Source organism: Schistocerca serialis, chromosome 2, assembly GCF_023864345.2.
Source record: "Schistocerca serialis cubense isolate TAMUIC-IGC-003099 chromosome 2, iqSchSeri2.2, whole genome shotgun sequence".
NCBI lineage: Eukaryota > Metazoa > Arthropoda > Insecta > Orthoptera > Acrididae > Schistocerca > Schistocerca serialis.
In genome coordinates this window covers 220,886,929-220,908,997 of record NC_064639.1, presented here as the reverse complement: position 1 = coordinate 220,908,997, position 22,069 = coordinate 220,886,929, and the positions used below count along the sequence as shown (strand labels likewise).

Here is a 22,069-nt window from a genome sequence, read left to right as displayed (position 1 = left end):
AGCAGCCCTTCCAGCAATACATCAATGAGAGCCAGACATTGTTGGCTTCCAATGTGGTGACACATCTATTGTGCAAAACATTAGATTAGGTTAGATTTACTTTCATTCCAATTGATCCGTAGTGAGGAGGTCCTTCAGGATGTGGAACATGCCAGAAAAACAACAATACATGACAAATATTTACAACTAAAACAAATAAGCTAATGTACCATTCAACAGGTCCCAAGTGTAATGATTGTCATTTTTTAATAAACACTATATGAAAGTCATTTTACAAGTACTAATGCACTGAATTTAAAATAAAAAAGTTTTTTATTTATTTATAAGGTAATAAACATGTAATACAACTACTATAATACTAATTTACAATGAACAGATTACTGCACTGAAATGGTGCAGAAGTTAGATTGTACACACACACACACACACACACACACAGAGATATATATATATATCTTCCTTCCATTATATATATATATATATATATATATACCAAACAAAAGCGCTGGCAGGTCGATAGACACACAAACAAACACAAACATACACACAAAATTCTAGCTATCGCAACCAATGGTTGCCTCGTCAGGAAAGAGGGAAGGAGAAGGAAAGACAAAGGGATATGGGTTTTAAGGGAGAGGGTAAGGAGTCATTCCAATCCCGGGAGCGGAAAGACTTACCTTAGGGGGAAAAAGGACAGGTATACACTCGCACACACACACACATATCCATCCACACATATACAGACACAAGCAGACATATTTAAAGACAAAGAGTTTGGGCAGAGATGTCAGTCGAGGCGGAAGAGCAGAGGCAAGGATGTTGTTGAATGACAGGTGAGGTATGAGTGGCGGCAACTTGAAATTAGCGGAGATTGAGGCCTGGTGGATAACGGGAAGAGAGGATATATTGAAGAGCAAGTTCCCATCTCCGGAGTTCGGATAGGTTGGTGTTAGTGGGAAGTATCCAGATAACCCGGACGGTGTAACACTGTGCCAAGATGTGCTGGCCGTGCACCAAGGCATGTTTAGCCACAGGGTGATCCACATTACCAACAAACACTGTCTGCCTGTGTCCATTCATGCGAATGGACAGTTTGTTGCTGGTCATTCCCACATAGAATGCGTCACAGTGTAGGCAGGTCAGTTGGTAAATCACGTGGGTGCTTTCACACGTGGCTCTGCCTTTGATCGTGTACACCTTCCGGGTTACAGGACTGGAGTAGGTGGTGGTGGGAGGGTGCATGGGACAGGTTTTACACCGGCGGCGGTTACGTCTATTGACGTGCCAGCGCTTTCGTTTGGTAAGTCACATCATCTTTGTTTTTAGATATATTTTTCCCACGTATAAAAAAATAACAAAGATGAGGTGACATACCGAACGAAAGCGCTGGCAGGTCGATAGACACACAAACAAACACAAACATACACACAAAATTCAAGCTTTCGCAACAAACTGTTGCCTCATCAGGAAAGAGGGACGGAGAGGGAAAGACGGAAGGAAGTGGGTTTTAAGGGTGAGGGTAAGGAGTCATTCCAATCCCGGGAGCGGAAAGACTTACCTTAGGGGGAAAAAAGGACAGGTATACACTCGCCCACACACACACATATCCATATATAGATATATATATATATATATCTAAAAAGAAAGATGATGAAACTTACCAAACAAAAGCGCTGGCAGGTCGATAGACACACAAACAAACACAAACATACACACAAAATTCTAGCTTTCGCAACCAATGGTTGCCTCGTCAGGAAAGAGGGAAGGAGAAGGAAAGACAAAAGGATATGGGTTTTAAGGGAGAGGGTAAGGAGTCATTCCAATCCCGGGAGCGGAAAGACTTACCTTAGGGGGAAAAAAGGGAAAAAAGGACAGGTATACACTCGCACACACACACATATCCATCCACACATACACAGACACAAGCAGACATTTTTGTCTGCTTGTGTCTGTGTATGTGTGGATGGATATGTGTGTGTGTGCGAGTGTATACCTGTCCTTTTTTCCCTTTTTTCCCCCTAAGGTAAGTCTTTCCGCTCCCGGGATTGGAATGACTCCTTACCCTCTCCCTTAAAACCCATATCCTTTTGTCTTTCCTTCTCCTTCCCTCTTTCCTGACGAGGCAACCATTGGTTGCGAAAGCTAGAATTTTGTGTGTATGTTTGTGTTTGTTTGTGTGTCTATCGACCTGCCAGCGCTTTTGTTTGGTAAGTTTCATCATCTTTCTTTTTAGATATATTTTTCCCACGTGGAATGTTTCCCTCTATTATATTCATATCATATATATATATATACACACATCATCTTTGTTTTTAGATATATTTTTCCCACGTGTGTGTGTGTGTGTGTGTATATATATATATATATATATATACATATACACACACACACACACACACACACACACACACACACACACACACACACTTGTAAAGGCCAAATGTCTGCTTGTGTCTGTGTATGTGCAGATGGATATGTGTGTGTATGCGAGTGTATACCTGTCCTTTTTTACCCCTAATGTAAGTCTTTCCGTTCCCAGGATTGGAATGACTCCTTACCCTCTCCCTTAAAACCCACATCCTTTCATCTTTCCCTCTCCTTCCCTCTTTCCTGATGAAGCAGCCGTTGGTTGCAAAAGCTAGAATTTTGTGTGTATGTTTGTGTGTCTATCAACCTGCCAGCGCTTTCGTTTGGTAAGTCACATCTTCTTTGTTTTTAGATATATTTTTCCCACGTGGAATGTTTCCCTACACACACATTAGTTGGTTTTACTGAGAAATTCATCAATGGAGTAGAAGGAGTTGGCCACCAATAAATCCTTTAGGCTTCTCTTAAACTGAATTTCATTGGTTGTTAAGCCTTTTATGGCTGCTGGCAAGTTATTGAAAATGTGTGTTCCTGAATAATGCACACCTTTTTGTACAAGACTACGTGACTTTAAATCCTTGTGAAGATTATTCTTATTTCTAGTATTGATTCAATGAATTGAGCTGTTGGTTTGAAAAAGTGATATACACTCCTGGAATTGGAAAAAAGAACACATTGACACCGGTGTGTCAGACCCACCATACTTGCTCCGGACACTGCGAGAGGGGTGTACAAGCAATGATCACATGCACGGCACAGCGGACACACCAGGACCCGCGGTGTTGGCCGTCGAATGGCGCTAGCTGCGCAGCATTTGTGCACCGCCGCCGTCAGTGTCAGCCAGTTTGCCGTGGCATACGGAGCTCCATCGCAGTCTTTAACACTGGTAGCATGCCGCGACAGCGTGGACGTGAACCGTATGTGCAGTTGACGGACTTTGAGCGAGGGCGTATAGTGGGCATGCGGGAGGCCGGGTGGACGTACCGCCGAATTGCTCAACACGTGGGGCGTGAGGTCTCCACAGTACATCGATGTTGTCGCCAGTGGTCGGCGGAAGGTGCACGTGCCCGTCGACCTGGGACCGGACCGCAGTGACGCACGGATGCACGCCAAGACCGTAGGATCCTACGCAGTGCCGTAGGGGACCGCACCGCCACTTCCCAGCAAATTAGGGACACTGTTGCTCCTGGGGTATCGGCAAGGACCATTCGCAACTGTCTCCATGAAGCTGGGCTACGGTCCCGCACACCATTAGGCCGTCTTCCGCTCACGCCCCAACATCATGCAGCCTGCCTCCAGTGGTGTCGCGACAGGCGTGAATGGAGGGACGAATAGAGACGTGTCGTCTTCAGCGATGAGAGTCGCTTCTGCCTTGGTGCCAATGATGGTCGTATGCGTGTTTGGCGCCGTGCAGGTGAGCGCCACAATCAGGACTGCATACGACCGAGGCACACAGGGCCAACACCCGGCATCATGGTGTGGGGAGCGATCTCCTACACTGGCCGTACACCACTGGTGATCGTCGAGGGGACACTGAATAGTGCACGGTACATCCAAACCGTCATCGAACCCATCGTTCTACCATTCCTAGACCGGCAAGGGAACTTGCTGTTCCAACAGGACAATGCACGTCCGCATGTATCCCGTGCCACCCAACATGCTCTAGAAGGTGTAAGTCAACTACCCTGGCCAGCAAGATCTCCGGATCTGTCCCCCATTGAGCATGTTTGGGACTGGATGAAGCGTCGTCTCACGCGGTCTGCACGTCCAGCACGAACGCTGGTCCAACTGAGGCGCCAGGTGGAAATGGCATGGTAAGCCGTTCTACAGGACTACATCCAGCATCTCTACGATCGTCTCCATGGGAGAATAGCAGCCTGCATTGCTGCGAAAGGTGGATATACACTGTACTAGTGCCGACATTGTGCATGCTCTGTTGCCTGTGTCTATGTGCCTGTGGGTCTGTCAGTGTGATCATGTGATGTATCTGACCCCAGGAATGTGTCAATAAAGTTTCCCCTTCCTGGGACAATGAATTCACGGTGTTCTTATTTCAATTTCCAGGAGTGTATTCTTAATGACAAATTTCATTAAGGAATAAATATATTGGGAAGCAGTAGTTAGTATCCCTAGTTCCCTAAACAGGCTTCTGCAGGATGTTCTTGAGTTCACACTACATATAACTCTTACTGCACGTTTTTGTGCCCGGAAAATTTTAGCTTGGCTTGATGAATTACCCCAAAAAATAATCCCATATGACATTATGGAATGAAAGTAAGCATAGTATGCCAGCTTTTTCATTTTTATATCCCCTATGTCTCACAAAATTCGCATTGCAAACAGAGATTTGTTAAGACGCTTCAGCAGTTCTGTGCTGTGCTCCTCCCAGTTGAATTTATTATCACGCTGTAATCCCAAGAATTTAACGCTATCCACTTCTTCTATCTTCTTGTCATCATATGTTAGACATATGCTCATGGGACACCCCTTACAAGTTCTGAACTACATGTAGTGTGTTTTTTCAAAGTTTAGTGACAAAGAATTGGCTAGGAACCAGTGATTAATGTCCACAAATATTTTATTAGCTGATCTTTCTAAGACTACGCTTGATTTGCTATTTATTGCAATGTTTGTATCATCGGCAAACAAAACGAACTTGGCATCTGGTAATGTTACTGATGAAAGGTCATTGATGTACACAAGAAAAAGTAAGGGCCCCAAAATGTAACCTCGTGGGACCCCACATGTAATTAGTTCCCAGTTGGATGATGCCTGCTATCTTGATACATGTCTCTTTCCTAATAACACCCTTTGTTTCCTGCCAGAGATATAAGATTTGAACCATTTTGCAGCATTTCCTATTACACTATAATACTCTAATTTACTTAAAAGGATATTGCGATTTACACAGTCAAATGCCTTTGACAGATCACAAAATATACCAGTTGCCTGCAATTTTTTGTCTAATGAATTAAGCACATTTTCACTGTAAGTGTAGATAGCCTTCTCAATATCAGAACCTTTTAGAAATCCAAACTGTGACTTTGACAGTATGTTATTTGAGATAAGATGGTTATAAAGCTGACGGTAGATTACTTTTTCGAAAATTTTTGAGAATGCTGGCAACAGTCAAATTGGACGGAAATTTGATGCTATTTCTTTATCTCCCTTCTTAAACAGTGGCTTAACTTCAGCATATTTCAGCCATTCAGGATATATTCCACTGATAAATGACTGGTTACACAGATAGCTTAATACGTTACTTAGCTCAGAATCACATTCTTTAATTAACTTAAGAACCAATGAAATTCAGTTTAAGAGAAGCCTAAAGGATTTATTGGTGGCCAACTCCTTCTACTCCATTGATGAATTTCTCAATAAAACCAACTGATGTGTGTGAAGGGAAACATTCCACGTGGGAAAAATATATCTAAAAACAAAGAAGATGTGACTTACCAAACGAAAGCGCTGGCAGGTTGATAGACACACAAACATACACACAAAATTCTAGCTTTCGTAACCAACGGCTGCTTCATCACGAAAGAGGGAAGGAGAGGGAAAGATGAAAGGATGTGGGTTTTAAGGGAGAGGGTAAGGAGTCATTCCAATCCTGGGAACGGAAAGACTTACTTTAGGGGTAAAAAAGGACAGGTATACACTCGCATACACACACATATCCATCTGCACATACTAGATGTTTTTGATTTTAAAGGTTTTATGATGGACATTATTTCTGTTGGGGTAGTGAGGGTCAAATTCATATTATGGAAGTTGCTTGAAATTTCTGATCTGAGGTATTCCATAGCAGCATCTACCGAACCTGACAACCCCATCTTTTCGGTAATAGCTATAAAATGTTTATTAAAAAGTTCTGCAACACTATACACATCTGTCACCAATATATCATTTACTCTTAATGCTATTTGTTCCTCTTCATGTCTGGTTCTACCGGTCTCCTCCTTCACTATATCCCATATTGTCTTTATTTTGCTATCTGATATGACTATCTTTTCCTTGTAATATATTTGCTTTGACATCCGTACTGCAGTCTTTAATATTTTGCAGTATTTCTTGTAATGTGCTATAGCATCAACATCGGAACTGTTTCGGATTGACAGATACAGTTTTCTTTTTGTTTTACAAGATTCCTCGAGTAATCCATGGCTTTTTTGTATACTTTGCTCTAACCTTGGTAAGTTTTGGGGGAAAACAGTGTTCGAATAAGGTAAGCACTTTATTAGCAAAAGTGTTATATTTTTCATTCATGCCATGAGCACTGTAAACATCAGTCCAGTGAATGTCTCTGAGGAGTGTCTTAAAATAGTCAATTTTTGGCTTATTGATTACCCTCTTGAGCTCAGATTTAACATTGTGCCTGCCAGTTCTAAAATAGGAAACCTCCAGCTGTAATTAAAGTTAAGAACAAATTTTTGATATTCTTAGAAATATTAGAGAGAAAATATTATGATGACAGGTATATTTTCGTTGTGTAGAGCTACCGGTACCTAATAAATATTCAAACACGCACTGAGAATGTACTTGAACGGTTTATTACTTAGTATTACAGAAAAAGAAGCACAGTAGCTATATGTAACTTGTAAACAACAAAACAGTAGCCAAGGAACAGAATAAACATAAAAACAAAAGTTATAACTCCAGTAAGTAGTAAACAACATTATTCAGTGCTCCAAGCAGCGGATTCAAACTTGGTGGTTTACGCCATACATTTGTTGCCGTGCAGTCACTGAATTCACGACACAACTGTATCTACAAATGGCACGAACAGAACTAACATATGCAGACACAGCAGTTGATGTGAGTAGCAGTCGCTACAGGAGCCCCCTTGATGAAAGCGGAGCATGGTGCGTCTTCTCTGAACCTGGCCGGGAAGTGGACATGTCGTCCGGAGCGGGTGGTGTGTGTAGGTTCTCCATCAACCAGTTGTGGTGGCAGTGCTGAAAGTCGAGGTGTTGCATCTGTCAAGCGTTGAGCTCTTGACCGTAAGGTGAGTGATGCCTCCTTGAAAATGTAAGTCGGCTTCACTCTGCTAAGAGACACAGTGGCCTGTTTGCCATTTATTATGATGACCATTGTGTGTGTATCTCTGCACAGGACACTATGGGGTCCAGTAAACGTGGCTGCAGGGGTGGCTTGACGCAGTCTGTATGTAACATAACATGCGAACAGCTTTTGAGGTTGTTATGCACAAAAGTTGTTGGACAATCATGCCTGGAGGACTTTGTGGGTTTGATTTGGCTTACATGTTCCTGTAACTTGTGAAGGAACTCTGATTGGTCGTCCATTTCTGACAGTAGGCCTGTGTCGACAAACTCTCCTGGTAGGTACAGAGTCTCGCCATAAACCAATTCAGCTGCCAAGGACCCTATGTCTGGTTTGTATGTGGTTCGTGAACCCAGCAGGACTATGGGTAGTGCAGATGTCCAAGATGTCCCATGGCATATTAGCGCAGCTTTCAGTGTTCAATGCCAACGTTCAAGCATGCCATTGCTGGCCAGATGATAACTGGTCACTTTGTGATGGACGTAGCCACAGAACTTTGCCAACTGTGTGAACAAATCTGACTCGAACTGTCAGCCTCTGTCGGTGGTGATATGGAGTGGACAGCTGAATCTCGCCAGCCAGGTTAATGTGAAAGTTTGGCTAATGTTTCCACGGAGATGTTGTCCGTAGGTACTGCTTCAGGCCATCACATATATCTGTAAATCATTGAGAATATGTACCGCTGGCCATCCGATGGCGGAAATAGTTCTACCACATCAAGATGAACATGGGCGATGTGAGAAGTATCCGGGAACTATCCTAATGGGGGATGAATGTGGTGAGTGATTTTGCAAAGTTGGCTACGCTGACAATTTCTCGTCCATTCGCAGCAGTCTCTTTCTATCCTTGGCCACATGAATCTTTGAGACACTAGCTTGAATGTTTACCAGGCTCCTGGGTGGCAAAGATTATGTAAGGACTCAAACACTGGCCTGCAAAATGCAACGGGAACAAAAGGGTGTGATCTGCCATGTGACACTTCAAGTACAATTTCATGTTCACGCCAGGAATGTCGACTTGCTGTAACTTGAGTGCTGCAGTGTCGTCATGCAATATTGTGTGTAGCTCGGAATCTTCTTGTTGCACCCTGGAAAGCGCCATCATGTCCACAGGCTGTGAGACACTGGCAACTCTGGAGAGGCAGTCTGCAACCACATTAATGATGATATATATGGCGGATATGGCGGATGTCCATACTAAACTGGCTAATAAATTCCAATTGGCTGTACTAGCATGGAGAGCAAGTGTTGCTGTTTTTCTTGAAGGCATATGTTAAAGGCTTGTGGTTGGTGTATACCACAAACTCTCGTGCCTCAAACTGTGGTCGAAAGTACTTGATTGCTCGATATATGGCTAAAAGTTCCCGATCATATGTGCTCCATCTTTGTTGTGCAGGTGACAGCTTGTGCGAGAAATAAGCCAGCGGCTGCCAGGCATCATCCACCCATTGTTCGAGTTCTGCACCAATGGCTAACTGACTGGCATCCACCACTAGTGCCAGTAGAGCTTTGAGCTTGGGGTGTGCCAGCAGTGCTGCTTGTGCTAGGCTCTTTTTGCTTACTTCAAAAGCCACATTCATCTCCTTGGTCCACCGCACAGGAGAACTGCTCTTAACCTTGGAACCAGCCAGTGCTGCGTTCAACGGCGCCTGTTGTTCGGCAGTGTGTGGTAAATGACGGTGGTGAAAATTGAGCATACCTAAGTACCTACGTAGCTCTTTTATTGTAGATGGCTTGGGAAATTGCAATATGGCTTCAATGTTCTCAGTGAGTGATAGTAAGACTGATGAAGATCTTCAATGACCCAGGAAATCGACTTGATGTTGGCCAAACACACATTTAGCTGTATTTAAGACCACGCTGTACTTCTCAAAATGCTCAGAAACTTCTCTCAGGTGCTGGCGATGTTGCTCCTTGGACAATGAATACAGTAACACATCGTCCAGATAGGCAAAACAAAAGTTCAACCCACGCAAGATAGAATCGATGAACCTCTGCCAGGTTTGAGCAGCATTACGCAAGCCGAAAGTCAAACTTTCATACAACCCAAATGGCGTAATAATAGCGGTCTTTAGAATGTCCTCTGTTGCCACAGGAATCTGGGTATATGCTTTTGTGCAGTCTATAACACTGAATACAGTGGATCCATGCAGTGCGTGGAGGTAGCGATCAGTCACGGTCCATGAGTTGATCACTCTGTAATTGCCACTGGGGCGCCAGGCTCCTCCCTTTTTGGGTACTAAATGCAGTGCAGATGACCATGGACTACTTGAGGGTCAGATGATACCTTCTCGTAACATTGTGTCAAATTCTGTTTTAGCAATGGCAAGGCGTTCTGGAGCCAATCGTCTCAGCCGGCAAGACACAGGCGGCCCATCTGTAGTTTTTATGTGGTGGACCATATCATGCAAAACTTGCTGTGGTGCGCTTGGAGGCCTCCTGAAGGACAGGAACTCATGCAGCAGCGAGCAATACTCCTCGTCTGCAACCTGTATAACCTTGATGTTGTTTGTTCTGGCATCACAATGGCACCCAGTGGTTGTAAGTCTGGTAACATTGTCTATTAGGCAGGAATTCGCTACATCCGGCAGGAGCTGATAGTGAGCTAATAAATCGGCACCAATTATTGCTTCGGCCACGCCTGCTAAAGTAAAGTCCCATGTGAATTGACGGCGGAGCCCCAAATTCAATTCTTCACACCGCGTGCCATATGTCGCAATTGCTGAATTATTTGCGCCAGACAAGCTAAATGCAGTGGGTGGCCTGCAACAGTGCAGTGACGCTCTTGGCAGGATACTAAGATCGGACCCTGCGTCTATTAAATACTTCCGGCCTGATACCCTGTCAGTAATGAATAGGGGCCGGGATGTAGTTGAGCAGTCGGTAGCGTCTGCGTCCGACCGCCAGTTGCATATGGGTAGGCACAGGGGCTAGTGCATGTTTTAGCCTGCTCACCAAATCATCTGTGGTACCAACAAGTGGTCAGACCAGCATCTGATACAGACTGAGTCTAGGAACAGCTCCTAGATCATTTGTGGCTACGTCCTCTGTAGCGACTAGGACATCCTTGTGACAACAGTGTGCCAATCTGTGGGCTCAGTGCATCAACTTTGGTGGACCAAGCATTGTAATCTGCTTGTGAAACAGGAAGGGCCACGGACGCGACACTACCAGACATTGTCACAGCACTAACATGTTTGTCCAGAGCGACGGCATCTTGGATGCGGTTGGCCAGTTCCGTAACAGTGTACAGGGATGTGTCTGTCGCCTTTACCTGCGGCATAGCTCCATAGCGTATGCAGAAGATTGTCAGGCACTATTCCTAAGTCCACCTTGCTGTGGAGGTGACACAGGTACTGAGACGGTTTTCTGTCGCCTATATCTTCCTGAGTCAGCACTTGTCTGATACTGTCTTACTGCGATGCTGAAACTCTACGAATAAGCTCAGTCTTTAATCTTTCTTATGCATTCTCAGTCGGTAGTGCTGTGATTATATCTTGAACTTTGGAAGCATAGGGTTGCTCGAGCTGACTCACTATTAATGCAAACTCAGTTGCATCTGCTGTAATTCCGGCATAGCAAAAGCTGTCCTCAACCTGAGTGTGTAACAGTCTTTTAATTGTGCCTGTTTACCATTCAAAATGTCACCTTTACGGTGAGTAGCAATCTATCCTTTTCATAATGCAGTATTGTTGATGTTCCAACCTGGAATTCCATTGTTACATACTATAGTGATCTACATCATATGAGAATTTCATAATTTTTATGTGGTTTTTGTAGTAGTTGTAGACTGTTAACCTCATACTTGTTATGACTTAAATAATGATAAAATTAGAAAAAAAAGCATTCTTTCCTTATGCTTACACATAGCAAATAATCTGAAATATGAAACTTTGAAGAGATCCATTGCTGAATGAAATACTTTGGTAATCAATGAAAAATATGTATTTCAATGAATTCAGTAATTTTCAAGTTATGGCATGATAAGTTTCCAAGACATGAAACATTACATCAGTTTCATAAAATTTAACATGACTCCAGTTCTAACTGAAATTAAGAACATATTTTCTATGCGTTTAATGACACTGTTGAGATATGTACTGCATGTGTATTTACATATTTTAATGTGATTTTTGTGGGAGAAACAGACTTTAAAGTGATTCTTTTTATGTTACGGAAAGTGGAGCACTGTGATAGCTTCCCGTAAGCAAGGCTAGTCACAAGAATTTTGCAACTTCTGACAATGCACGTAAGATATCAACTAATTTAAATAAAAGGTAATCATCACTATTAACTACACAACTACGCAAATTTGCAGCAGCAATCTTGTTTCTTTTGTCAGACTTCATAAATGATATTTTCTGGCAAATCAAATCATCACATCTACAGTAAACTGATTTTCCACAGTCACTGACTTGCATATTTTAATTCATCTGCTTTCATTGACCAATTCCTCCTACTATCATATCCAATAGAAATTGCACACTATTCTGAGTGGTAATAGACAACAAAGCATTTGGAAGAAATTTGGACTGTTAACTCCTATGTTTTTGTTTTCTTGATTCTTGGATGGAATATGTGTCATAGAATACTTTTTACTGTAGCTGTGCAACAAATGACTGCATAGGAGTGCATGCTGGTCTGGAGACATCCATTATATCAAAACACTCAGCCGCACTGCTCTTATTACAGATATCATAACATTTCACCATACAATCCTAACCCACAAACAACAGAATGAGCGCTGAAGCCTACCAGTTCCAAACTCAATATCAAAACGTTCCTCCTCAGTTTCCCCAAAACATATTCAATCATTGTAGGACTCCTTCTCTTTAAGCACTACCTCCCAACACTTCCTGAACCGTATCTTCAGACATTGTTCTGCCTTATTCTTGTATTAATGGTGATCTGCAATGCAAATAATTGTAAAGCCTCCAGACCTTCAGAAGATCTGATAGCTGTCACTATAGAACTTTTTACCTCTCCTGATTTGCACAACCTTGCCCTTTACCTACTAACTGAAATGCACAAAGATAATAATCCTGGCTGTTCAGATGTGGTAGCATTCAAAGTTTCAAACCAAATGGTTCTCAACTTTGGATGACCAGCTCAAGCAACCTATCACCTAGTACCTCTCATTCTACACAAGAATAACAACCACTTGCAGGAGCATCTCACATCCATTTCCTCTTTCTTGCTGCAACATCCCTTGTCACCATTAATATCTTTCTGCATCAACATAGCACATACAAATAGAATCTCTGTCTTAAACACTACCTCTCCCAGTGCCCAACCGAGAGTCTCCCAAACACATTGCTCAACATGCTAACCAATTACATCTCGATCAATGAATTCTTCACCATTGGGGTGAGACATAAAAACAAATCGAGGAGGTGGTTGAGGAAAGTACAAGACTCTCAATATATGTTATCTTTTTCAAAGATTACACAGAGGAATCACACCTCAACTCCAAATACTCTATTGTGCCCCTAGCATAATAAAAAATTCACTAATGCTATCTTAGAGTTCTGGACCCACCAGCAAAGAAGAACTTCTTCACTTCATTCAACAGTACAACTCCTTCTCCTATCCAAAATTTACTTGATTCTTTTCCAAATGTGAAATGATTTCCAAACACAACTCACGATCCACTCTGCCAGTATCTATCATTATAACTTCACAGAAGTTTTCCTGTATTCCTCACAGGACTAAGACACCTCAAAGAAAGGATAATTTGGAGAAGAACCTGTCCACAACAGATAAAGGTCCTAGGTTCTATCCTCTTTTGGCACACAGTTTTAATCTGCCAGTAAGTTTTGAATCTGTGCACACTCTGGTGCAAAGTGAAAATACATTCTACAGACAATCCCCTAGGCCATAGTTAAGCTATTTCTTCACAATATCCTCTTCCAGGAGTGCTAGTTCTTCAAAATATGTAGAAGAAGTTCTGTGAAGACTGGAAGGTAGGAGAAAGGTACTGCAAAACTGGAGCTTTGAGGGCAGGTCATGAGTAGTGTTTGAATAGCTAAGGTAGCAAACTATTTACCTGCAAAAGGCAAAGGTCCCAGGTCTGAGACCCAGTCCACCACACAGTTGTAATCTGCTAGAAGTTTCACTGTATGAACATATTTAAAACAAACTGAAAATGAATGGATTTAGACGATGTTTGTAAATAAAACATCTGACAATAATGTGGAGCTGCAATTTGCAGCCTGTCATGCTTTGTTGACACAATTTCAAAATGCCAAGTCTTGCTCAAGAATGTTATGTTCTGGTTAATGTGTGATATATTGCAGTTCACATTGGGAGAATGTGGTTTCGTGCTATAAGAAAAAATCTCATTATTCACAAGAGTTGAAAAGTATGTCTCCTCATGTTAAAATATGGACTAGGATGTCATCACACTACCTATAACAGATCATATTTTTTTAATGGGAACAGGAACTGAAAATATTATTTGGCAATGTTTTGTGAATTCATTAACGCACACTTTCAGGGCCACTGAATAGGTTGTGGTTCAGCAACACCTCCAGCTTCATTGAAACATCCAAGTTGTAGAGGACATGGAGATACATGGATCTCTTTGTAAGATGTGATAGTGCACATATTGGTCCTTGTGAATACATCATTTTTTATGTAAATCCTTTACTTTATAATTTACAGTACATTGTTTTGATCTAGGGATACAGGAACTTCTTGGACAAACTGTATGTACTAGGTAAAAACAATGCAGTTTACCTAAATAGGTTATATTAAATTTTAGACATCGAAGATGGAGACTTTCCAAAATGATTTTGAGATTACATCAGTAAATGACCTTATACACAAAAATGGAGGGTTTTGCTTAAATCCTGCATTGAATTATGCTTTCTCCCTTATCAAAAAAAAAAAAAAAAAAAAAAAAAAAAAAAAAAAAAAAAAAAAAAAAAAAAAAAAAACTCAATGGGACCAAGGTGGCACTTCTTGTTCACCCACTGTTAGGTGGCACTTCTTGTTCACCCACTGTTATTTAATGTTTCACTGTTGATAAGTCTAACACTGGTTATCTTTGGTTTGTGGTGGCGCTTGTTTACAGTGTGTATTATCTCCCAACATATGCTGTCTTTTGTTCCCTGGTTGATGTAGCCCTGCTTACTGATGGTTTAAGTTGCCATACATAATAATGTCTCATTTCCTTTGCACTTTGAAAATGATGGCATTTCACTTGTCAAAATATTGACAGTAGTTAGGAACATTGTCCAACTGCATTCCCATAACTGCAGTTGCTGAGTCATCAGTGGAAAGACTTGTATCACTCTGATGAGAGTGACTGTTGATTATCGATATCAGTTGCTTGGGCAGATGAAAATTAAGAGGGTGTGGAGAAGGATACATGAGGATAGGAGGGGTACTGGGATACAAAAACATCATGACCACAAGTGTGTACTTTACTTTTGGGTATCTGTGTGTGTGTGTGTGTGTGTGTGTGTGTGTGTGTGTGTGTGTGTGTGTGTACATCTACTAGAAGAAGAGCAAGAGCTCAAAACTTACTATAAATAGTTTTCTGTTGTGTGTTTCTATGCACCACACATCAGTCAGTTACAGGTGAGTGGTTGCCTCTCCTTTATTTTACATATTATTCCATACAGGAATTTCCATTGGTGATATAACTGTATTTGTAATACACTTACATTTTGGTGTATAGCTTGATGTATTTAGAATCAATTTGCAACTTATGCAAGTACAAGTAAGTACTAACATTATTTACTACAATTACTAAAACACACAATAAACCTTACTTTTTGCCATGAATATCTCAACCTAAAATGTTCATGTTGATTTATAGAGTAACTTCCATTTACATTAATTACTCTTGCGAGAGACTGTAGACCCTCTCTTTTTAATTTCTTATTTTCATAAGCTGATATTTTCTACTTCTCAAATGTATGAAGGATATAGTACAAAATGTAAAATAATAAAACTGACAACCTTTAGCGAGTCCATTGGCCGAAGGTCATGCGACCTCTTGCGCTGCTGCTGCTGCTGCTGTTGCTGTTGCTGACTATTTTGCTCATCAACAGCTTGTTCCGTATGTTCCACTAACTGCCTTACTGCTTTCTTAAGGCTATTTGCCCTTGACATTAATGCCTCTTTTTGGGCAAACTGCAACTACAACATAAGAAAGTAACAAATATTAGCATATATCACTTTTCTTTTCCTACTGAGTAATCTGTGAACAGTAACACACATATTGAAAATTTCCACTCAGATTTACAGCCTGTATTAGTTTCTTTAAACCGTTGTTACGAGGGTATCAACTTGTTACCCAGCCAAATAGCATTTAACACATTTTTTCATTTCATTGCTTTTCTTAATTTAATGTTCATTTGTCAATACAATCATTAGAGACAGTTCAAAGGCACAGGAACCAGTAAGGAAAGAGTCAACTGTCTTACCGAAGGAATCATTTCAAAAGTAATTTGAGGAAACCAATTAGGAACCTAATGAGAATATATTCTAGGACTGTATTCATGCATTTATTTACTGTAATATTTAGTATAACTTTTCTTCCTGTTTATATTATTCATCCATTCACAGTCAAACACAATTTTGTATGAATTCAGTAATCTCCTGTAATCAATATTTTATTTACATTATATTGTTGTTATGTAAATTATATTTGAACTTTGATCAATTTGACAGGCTCCATATCCTTATGATTCACTTGGTACCTGGATCCATGGAACATGAAATAAATAAAATTAAAAAAAAAATACATTATCTTCTCAAAGTATCTCTTCCTGGATTTCAAGTAATAACAGGCAGAGGTATAATTGGAGATGTGAAAATATCAGACACAATCAGGGGAGGGGGGGGGGGCGGGGGGAGAGAGAAGAGAGTCACATGTCATAGGCAAGAATAGGAATCCAAATTACGATATAACATTTTAACTTTGAGAAGATCATTAGAGACTGAGACTGAGTTCAGTTGGACAAATCTGAGACAGAAAATCAGGCATATTTTTGTTGAAGGAAACCTGAAATGATTTATGAAACTGATAAAAAAGGTGTAATCAGTATAGTCAGGTGATGATTTGAATCCTGCTGCTGTTGAATAGGAGCTCTACAGTTTAACAATTTTGCTACCTTGCTTACTTTAAGAAGCAGGAAAAAAGTGAGTTTGTAAGCAAGATGCAAGCAAAGTGTACTAAATGATATCCTGGCTGCAAGATGGTGAAGACAAAACCATAACTTTACTATCATTGGAAATATATGACTTTCATAAATAATAATACTTATGATAGGTGCAATAATAGGGAAAAGTTATAATGTATGGACACCCAAATAGTGATGAATATAGGCAAGGCAGAAATATTGGCTGTTCTAATAATAAAGATATTATGATAAGGTCAATCATGAAGATGTACAGTAATAAGAGAAGACAGAATGGCTCTAGGCCACAAGAGCACAAGCGTGGCAAGAAGAAAACGTTATGAGAGAATGAAATGTGACATAGGACAGGAGGATACTACAACAGTTAAGACAGAGGAAAGGAAATCTAATTCACAAAAATGAATTGATAGAGAGGTAATGTAAATGTGACAATAAGCAAGTTTGGTACATGCCTGATGTAAGAAAAGCATTCAAGGAGTGAGAAGGAACAAAATGAACAAATGATGGACTTAAAAAGAAATTATGGACAGAAAAATAAATAAATTTATAAGTACAATGATTAATACAGTACCGAATAATGAGCTTGTGAATGCTGTGCCTCAGACTACTACGGACAGTCAAGGCTGGCATTTTGCTTATGTTAATCCAAACACGTATGGTAAACATATCAACAAAAAATAATCAATGTTTGAAAATATAATATGAACAGATATAAAATCTTCTCACCAAGTAGTGGTAGGAGAAAACATGAAAAGATCTGAAAATGCGTGATCTTCTGGCAGAAGGGTTGGGAGAAAAGGTAGAAGGATGAAAGGAAAGGCCTGGTAAGATTTAGAAAAAAGGGAAGAGTTACAGAAAAGTCACTTAGAACCCCAGGTCAGGCAAGACTTGCTTTACACTATGAAAAGGAAAGGCTGATTGTTGGTACCTGCACTGGATAAGATTTGAAAACCTGAGAACTTAAAAGATGAAAGAATTAATAATAAGCAAGACAGAGATTACTGATGTCTCAGGTTTTCAAATCTTATCCAGTGCAGGTACAAACAATGTCTTTTCCTTCTCATACTTTAGTAAGTCTCCCATAACTTGGAGTTCTGGGTTGTTTGCATAAATCTTCACATTTTCTAAACCTCACCAGTCATTTTTATGGGCTTCCAGCCAGTTCCACCTTCATTATAGGAGTCATTTTAAAGCTGCACTATGACATGGGCAAGGATGTCAGAAAATCTATAGCACAGGTGAGGCACCTGGGATAGGCTGTGGTTGGCCTGATTACGCCTCAAAAAGTGCATTCTCCAAGACAAATTAACTAAGGCCTCCACTGACACAACAGAAAGTAGCAAGGTCAGTGAGCCATGCTATGAAATTTGTGGATATCACATAGCTGGAAGTGAAGAGGAGAAATTGTGAGAGAAGGCAGAACAGCTCCAGCAGATTAAAGTAGAAGCATACAAAGAAGAGAATATAATCTGAACAGCAATACAGGGTAAGAGGTGACTTAAGTGGTTACAGGAATTTTGGAAATTATGGAAAAGACAGTACACAAGAGGAAATTGCTTATTCACATTCTAACTCATTCAAATAGCAGTTCAATATACACTATACTGTGATTAAAATTGCTTGATAGTTGACACTCCATGTGTTGGACATGTCTTCTTCCAATCAGACCACTCAGTTTTGTACCTGAACTGTTCACCAATCCCCAACTGTCACAACAAATGGTCAAATAACTTCCAATGCCTTGTCTAGCTTTTTTTTCTTCTTGTGTTTGGATCTCGAATCCTGAGTTGAACCCTTTTATTTTGCATTTCATGACACATCAGAAACACGCATGCATGCTCACACAAGCGCGCACACACACATGCACACACAAAATATGATAACAAAATATGAATATTTCGTATACACCACTAGCGGACAGCTACTGGATGAAGGCAGAAAATGATCGTTGCAACTGGTTACAAAAATAAAACAATTTAATGGCAAAGAAGTACTCTGTAGCGCAGTGGTGACATCACAGACTGTGATGGAGAAGGAGGTGGGTTCAAATATGAAAATATTTCTTTTTCTTTTTTAAATATTTACCAAAATTACCATTATTGTTTCAATTAATTGGTTTCAAACAATTTTTTTTTATTTTGAATCTTTTGCTGCATCATTTTCATCATCATACTTTTTTATTTGCTCATATTTTTCTTCCTATCATTCTGCTTTCTTTTGGGATCTGCCTATGTTGCCCATAACCTGTAAGTGAGTTCCAAAGGTGAGAAGTTACAGTTCACTTTTAGTGCTGAAACTGAATTTTTTTCTGTCTTGAGCTTGCTCATACAGATCAGCTTTAATCACTGTGAGCAAAGCAAGCACGATGATTAGTTCTGCTGCAGGTTGCTGACCACTCTTTTCTCAGAGAGACTGCACATGAAGATGTTGTGGTTCGGTTAGGACATGAATGCAAATTCAGGGCTGCAAAATGTGCTGTCTGCCACAGTTCAGTCACTGGCCATTTAAAATCAGCTGTGGACTGAGTATCTTGTGTTCCCATCATACCCAATGGCAGCAGCTTCCAACATTGTTCTGATTTACATTAACAGCATTTCAGCACTCATGAAGCAACTAGCCACGCTTGCGTGTCATCTTTAACCAAGTGGTAGCCAATGTGGCAACACTGTAGCACAAAGTGATGGATGTCAACTATCAAGTAATTTTAAATGGAGTATAGTAATGAAAATCATAGCAAGTTAGATATATAAAAAGGGAAATTCACATGAGAAAGCATAAAATTATGAGACAGAATGGCTGGCCAGTAACCTTTCCTCCCCAGGGTATGAACAAATAGCTTCAAAAGCTAGGATAATTTCTTGTACTTTTCTTTCTTTCATCAGTACTAAGAATTTCACCTCCAGAAGGAAAGAACTGGCCAGCCATTCTGTCTCTTCATTTTGTCAGACTAGTTTGTGAGACAATGTCAGACTTATAGGAATACATGTGGTTTCCCTTGGTTTGTTTATTTTCTTCACTACTTAATGAGCAAGTGAGCAGAGACCTCCAATTGTGTTTCTGCAATTCTACTACTAAGAGAAAAAGAATTTGTCCTTTGATGTTTCATACTAAACACTCATGGAACTGTTTTCTAACTTCTCATAAAACAAAACAGTTCAGCGAAAGGTTAGCAGTGTTATGGCCTCTAGTATCAAATTTTAATATTTTATGCTTTTAGCATTATTGCTTTTGGCGTTTTCATATGTAATTAGGTGTGTCCACTTAATATTGCCCTGCAAACTGGCAGAAAACTGTATTCTGCAAACATATTCCCTCACCCTCAATCACAGCATAATTACTGTTTACTTTACCTAAAGAAGAGGTCTCGCAAATAAAATAATACTGCTCACGTATCACATTAAGAATTAATTCTTATTATATGAGCATTAAATTTCATGGTCTTAGAGGGAGTTACACAACTTGTAGGATATTTACTGATTTAATTTTATGAAGGCTTTTTTCAAGTTATAATATATCAGTTGCAACAGGTAATCTTTCCACTTTCCTCTGGATATAATTTCTTCCTTTTGTGTAAAAAGAGGCACATTTCAGGCTCATTTTTAAAGAGCACAATAGTTTATTTGGCTATACTTTTTGGCATACTGGCAGTGTATTCTAGGATACACAGTAAAGCTTCAATGTTCAGAGTTACTGCAAATCAATATTTGAAATACAATGTTTACCCTTTTTGGCTGAGGAGTTTCTTTCTCAGGTTGTTCCACAATACCCTTTTCTTCTCCTTCAGGCAATATTCCAGTCACAGTTGGCTGAAAAGTAGTAAGCAAAATCAGTGAAATAATGTACTAATTCAATTCAAGACCTAATTATATCTTGTGTTATGTAACTAAAATTGAAATGCAAAACTGAAACATGACTATTAATAGATGCAGGACAGTAGAAGGAGAAGGTCTCCTTACTGACTTCAGACATAGCAACCAGAAAAAAGTGCACAAACATGCTAAACACAGGAAAAACACATTGAACCTCTTTCATTTAGTGTTTTTCAAGATCTCAGAATTTTATGCTCAAATATTTTTACAATGCTGGACAATAAATTCCTCTATAAAGGTCAACATGGTTTCCATAAACATTGACCCTATGAAATACGGCTCACTCTGTTTGTCAAAGAGATCCAGAGCACCATACACAGCAGCACCAGGTTGATGTTATGTTCATCAACTTCAGGAAGGTGTCATTTAATGAATAAAATATGATATTACCAAGGATTAAACCAGGTCCGTGTCTGGAATCAGGACTCCCTCATAGAAAAAGCTCAACATATACCCTTGACAGAACAAAACTGACAGATTTAAAAGTAATTTCACGAACACCACAAGTGTGATAAAAGCATATATATAAATGATCTAAAAAGAAAGATGATGAAACTTACCAAACAAAAGCGCTGGCAGGTCGATAGACACACAAACAAACACAAACATACACACAAAATTCTAGCTTTCGCAACCAATGGTTGCCTCGTCAGGAAAGAGGAAAGGAGAAGGAAAGACAAAATCCTTTTGTATATCCTTTTGTCTTTCCTTCTCCTTCCCTCTTTCCTGACGAGGCAACCATTGGTTGCGAAAGCTAGAATTTTGTGTGTATGTTTGTGTTTGTTTGTGTGTCTATCGACCTGCCAGCGCTTTTGTTTGGTAAGTTTCATCATCTTTCTTTTTAGATATATTTTTCCCACGTGGAATGTTTCCCTCTATTATATTCATATCATTATATAAATGATCTAGCAGATAACGCTGGATGCTTCATGAGGCTGATGTTGTAGTTGTCTATATGCCAGAAGATTGTAGCAAACTACTAGAAAATAAACAAAGGATTGACGATTGGTGCAGGGGACTGGCAGTTGACCCCAAACTTACATAAATGCTACATATTATGCATAAATAGGTGAAGAAATCCGCTACAGTTTCATTACAAAATTGACAAAAATTCACTGGAAGCAGTAGTTACCATACAATACCTAGAAAGTAACTGTATGGAACAACCTAAAGAGGAATGAACACACAAAACAATTTCTAGGAAAGCTGATACCAGAGTGAGATTCACAGAAAAGATATTAAAGAAATGTACTTCAAACCATGAAAAAAGCAGCTTAGAAAATAATTTTTTGTCAGTTCTTGAGTACTGTTCATCAGTTTGAGATCCTTACCAGCTGGGTTAATAGGGGAGATAGAAAAGAATAACATGTTTCATCCCAGGATTGTTTCATTGGCATGAGAGCATAACGCTCTTGACAGGCTCTAGTACCAGATGCTACAAGAGACACATAAGCATGACAGAGAAATTTACTATTGACATTCAAAGAGAGTAAGTTCTGGGAAGAGTCAGACAACACATTACCTCCTTCCATGTACATCTTGTGAAATCACAATAATGAAAAAAATATCAGAGAAATTGGATCTAATATGGTTTATCAACAATCATTCTTATAGCACACCA

General features: G+C 40.0%; 1 protein-coding gene across 1 annotated transcript in view; it reads right to left on the bottom strand.

Annotated features, from left to right (window-relative positions):
- Positions 1–22,069, bottom strand: part of LOC126456962 (diacylglycerol kinase eta-like) — a 537,414-nt gene that overhangs the window by 186,141 nt on the left and 329,204 nt on the right. The window contains exons 12-13 of the mRNA XM_050092898.1: positions 20,302–20,385; positions 15,396–15,575 (exon numbers count right to left, since the gene is read on the bottom strand). Coding sequence (XP_049948855.1) covers positions 15,396–15,575; positions 20,302–20,385 — 264 coding nt within the window. The remainder of the gene's footprint in view (positions 1–15,395; positions 15,576–20,301; positions 20,386–22,069) is intronic.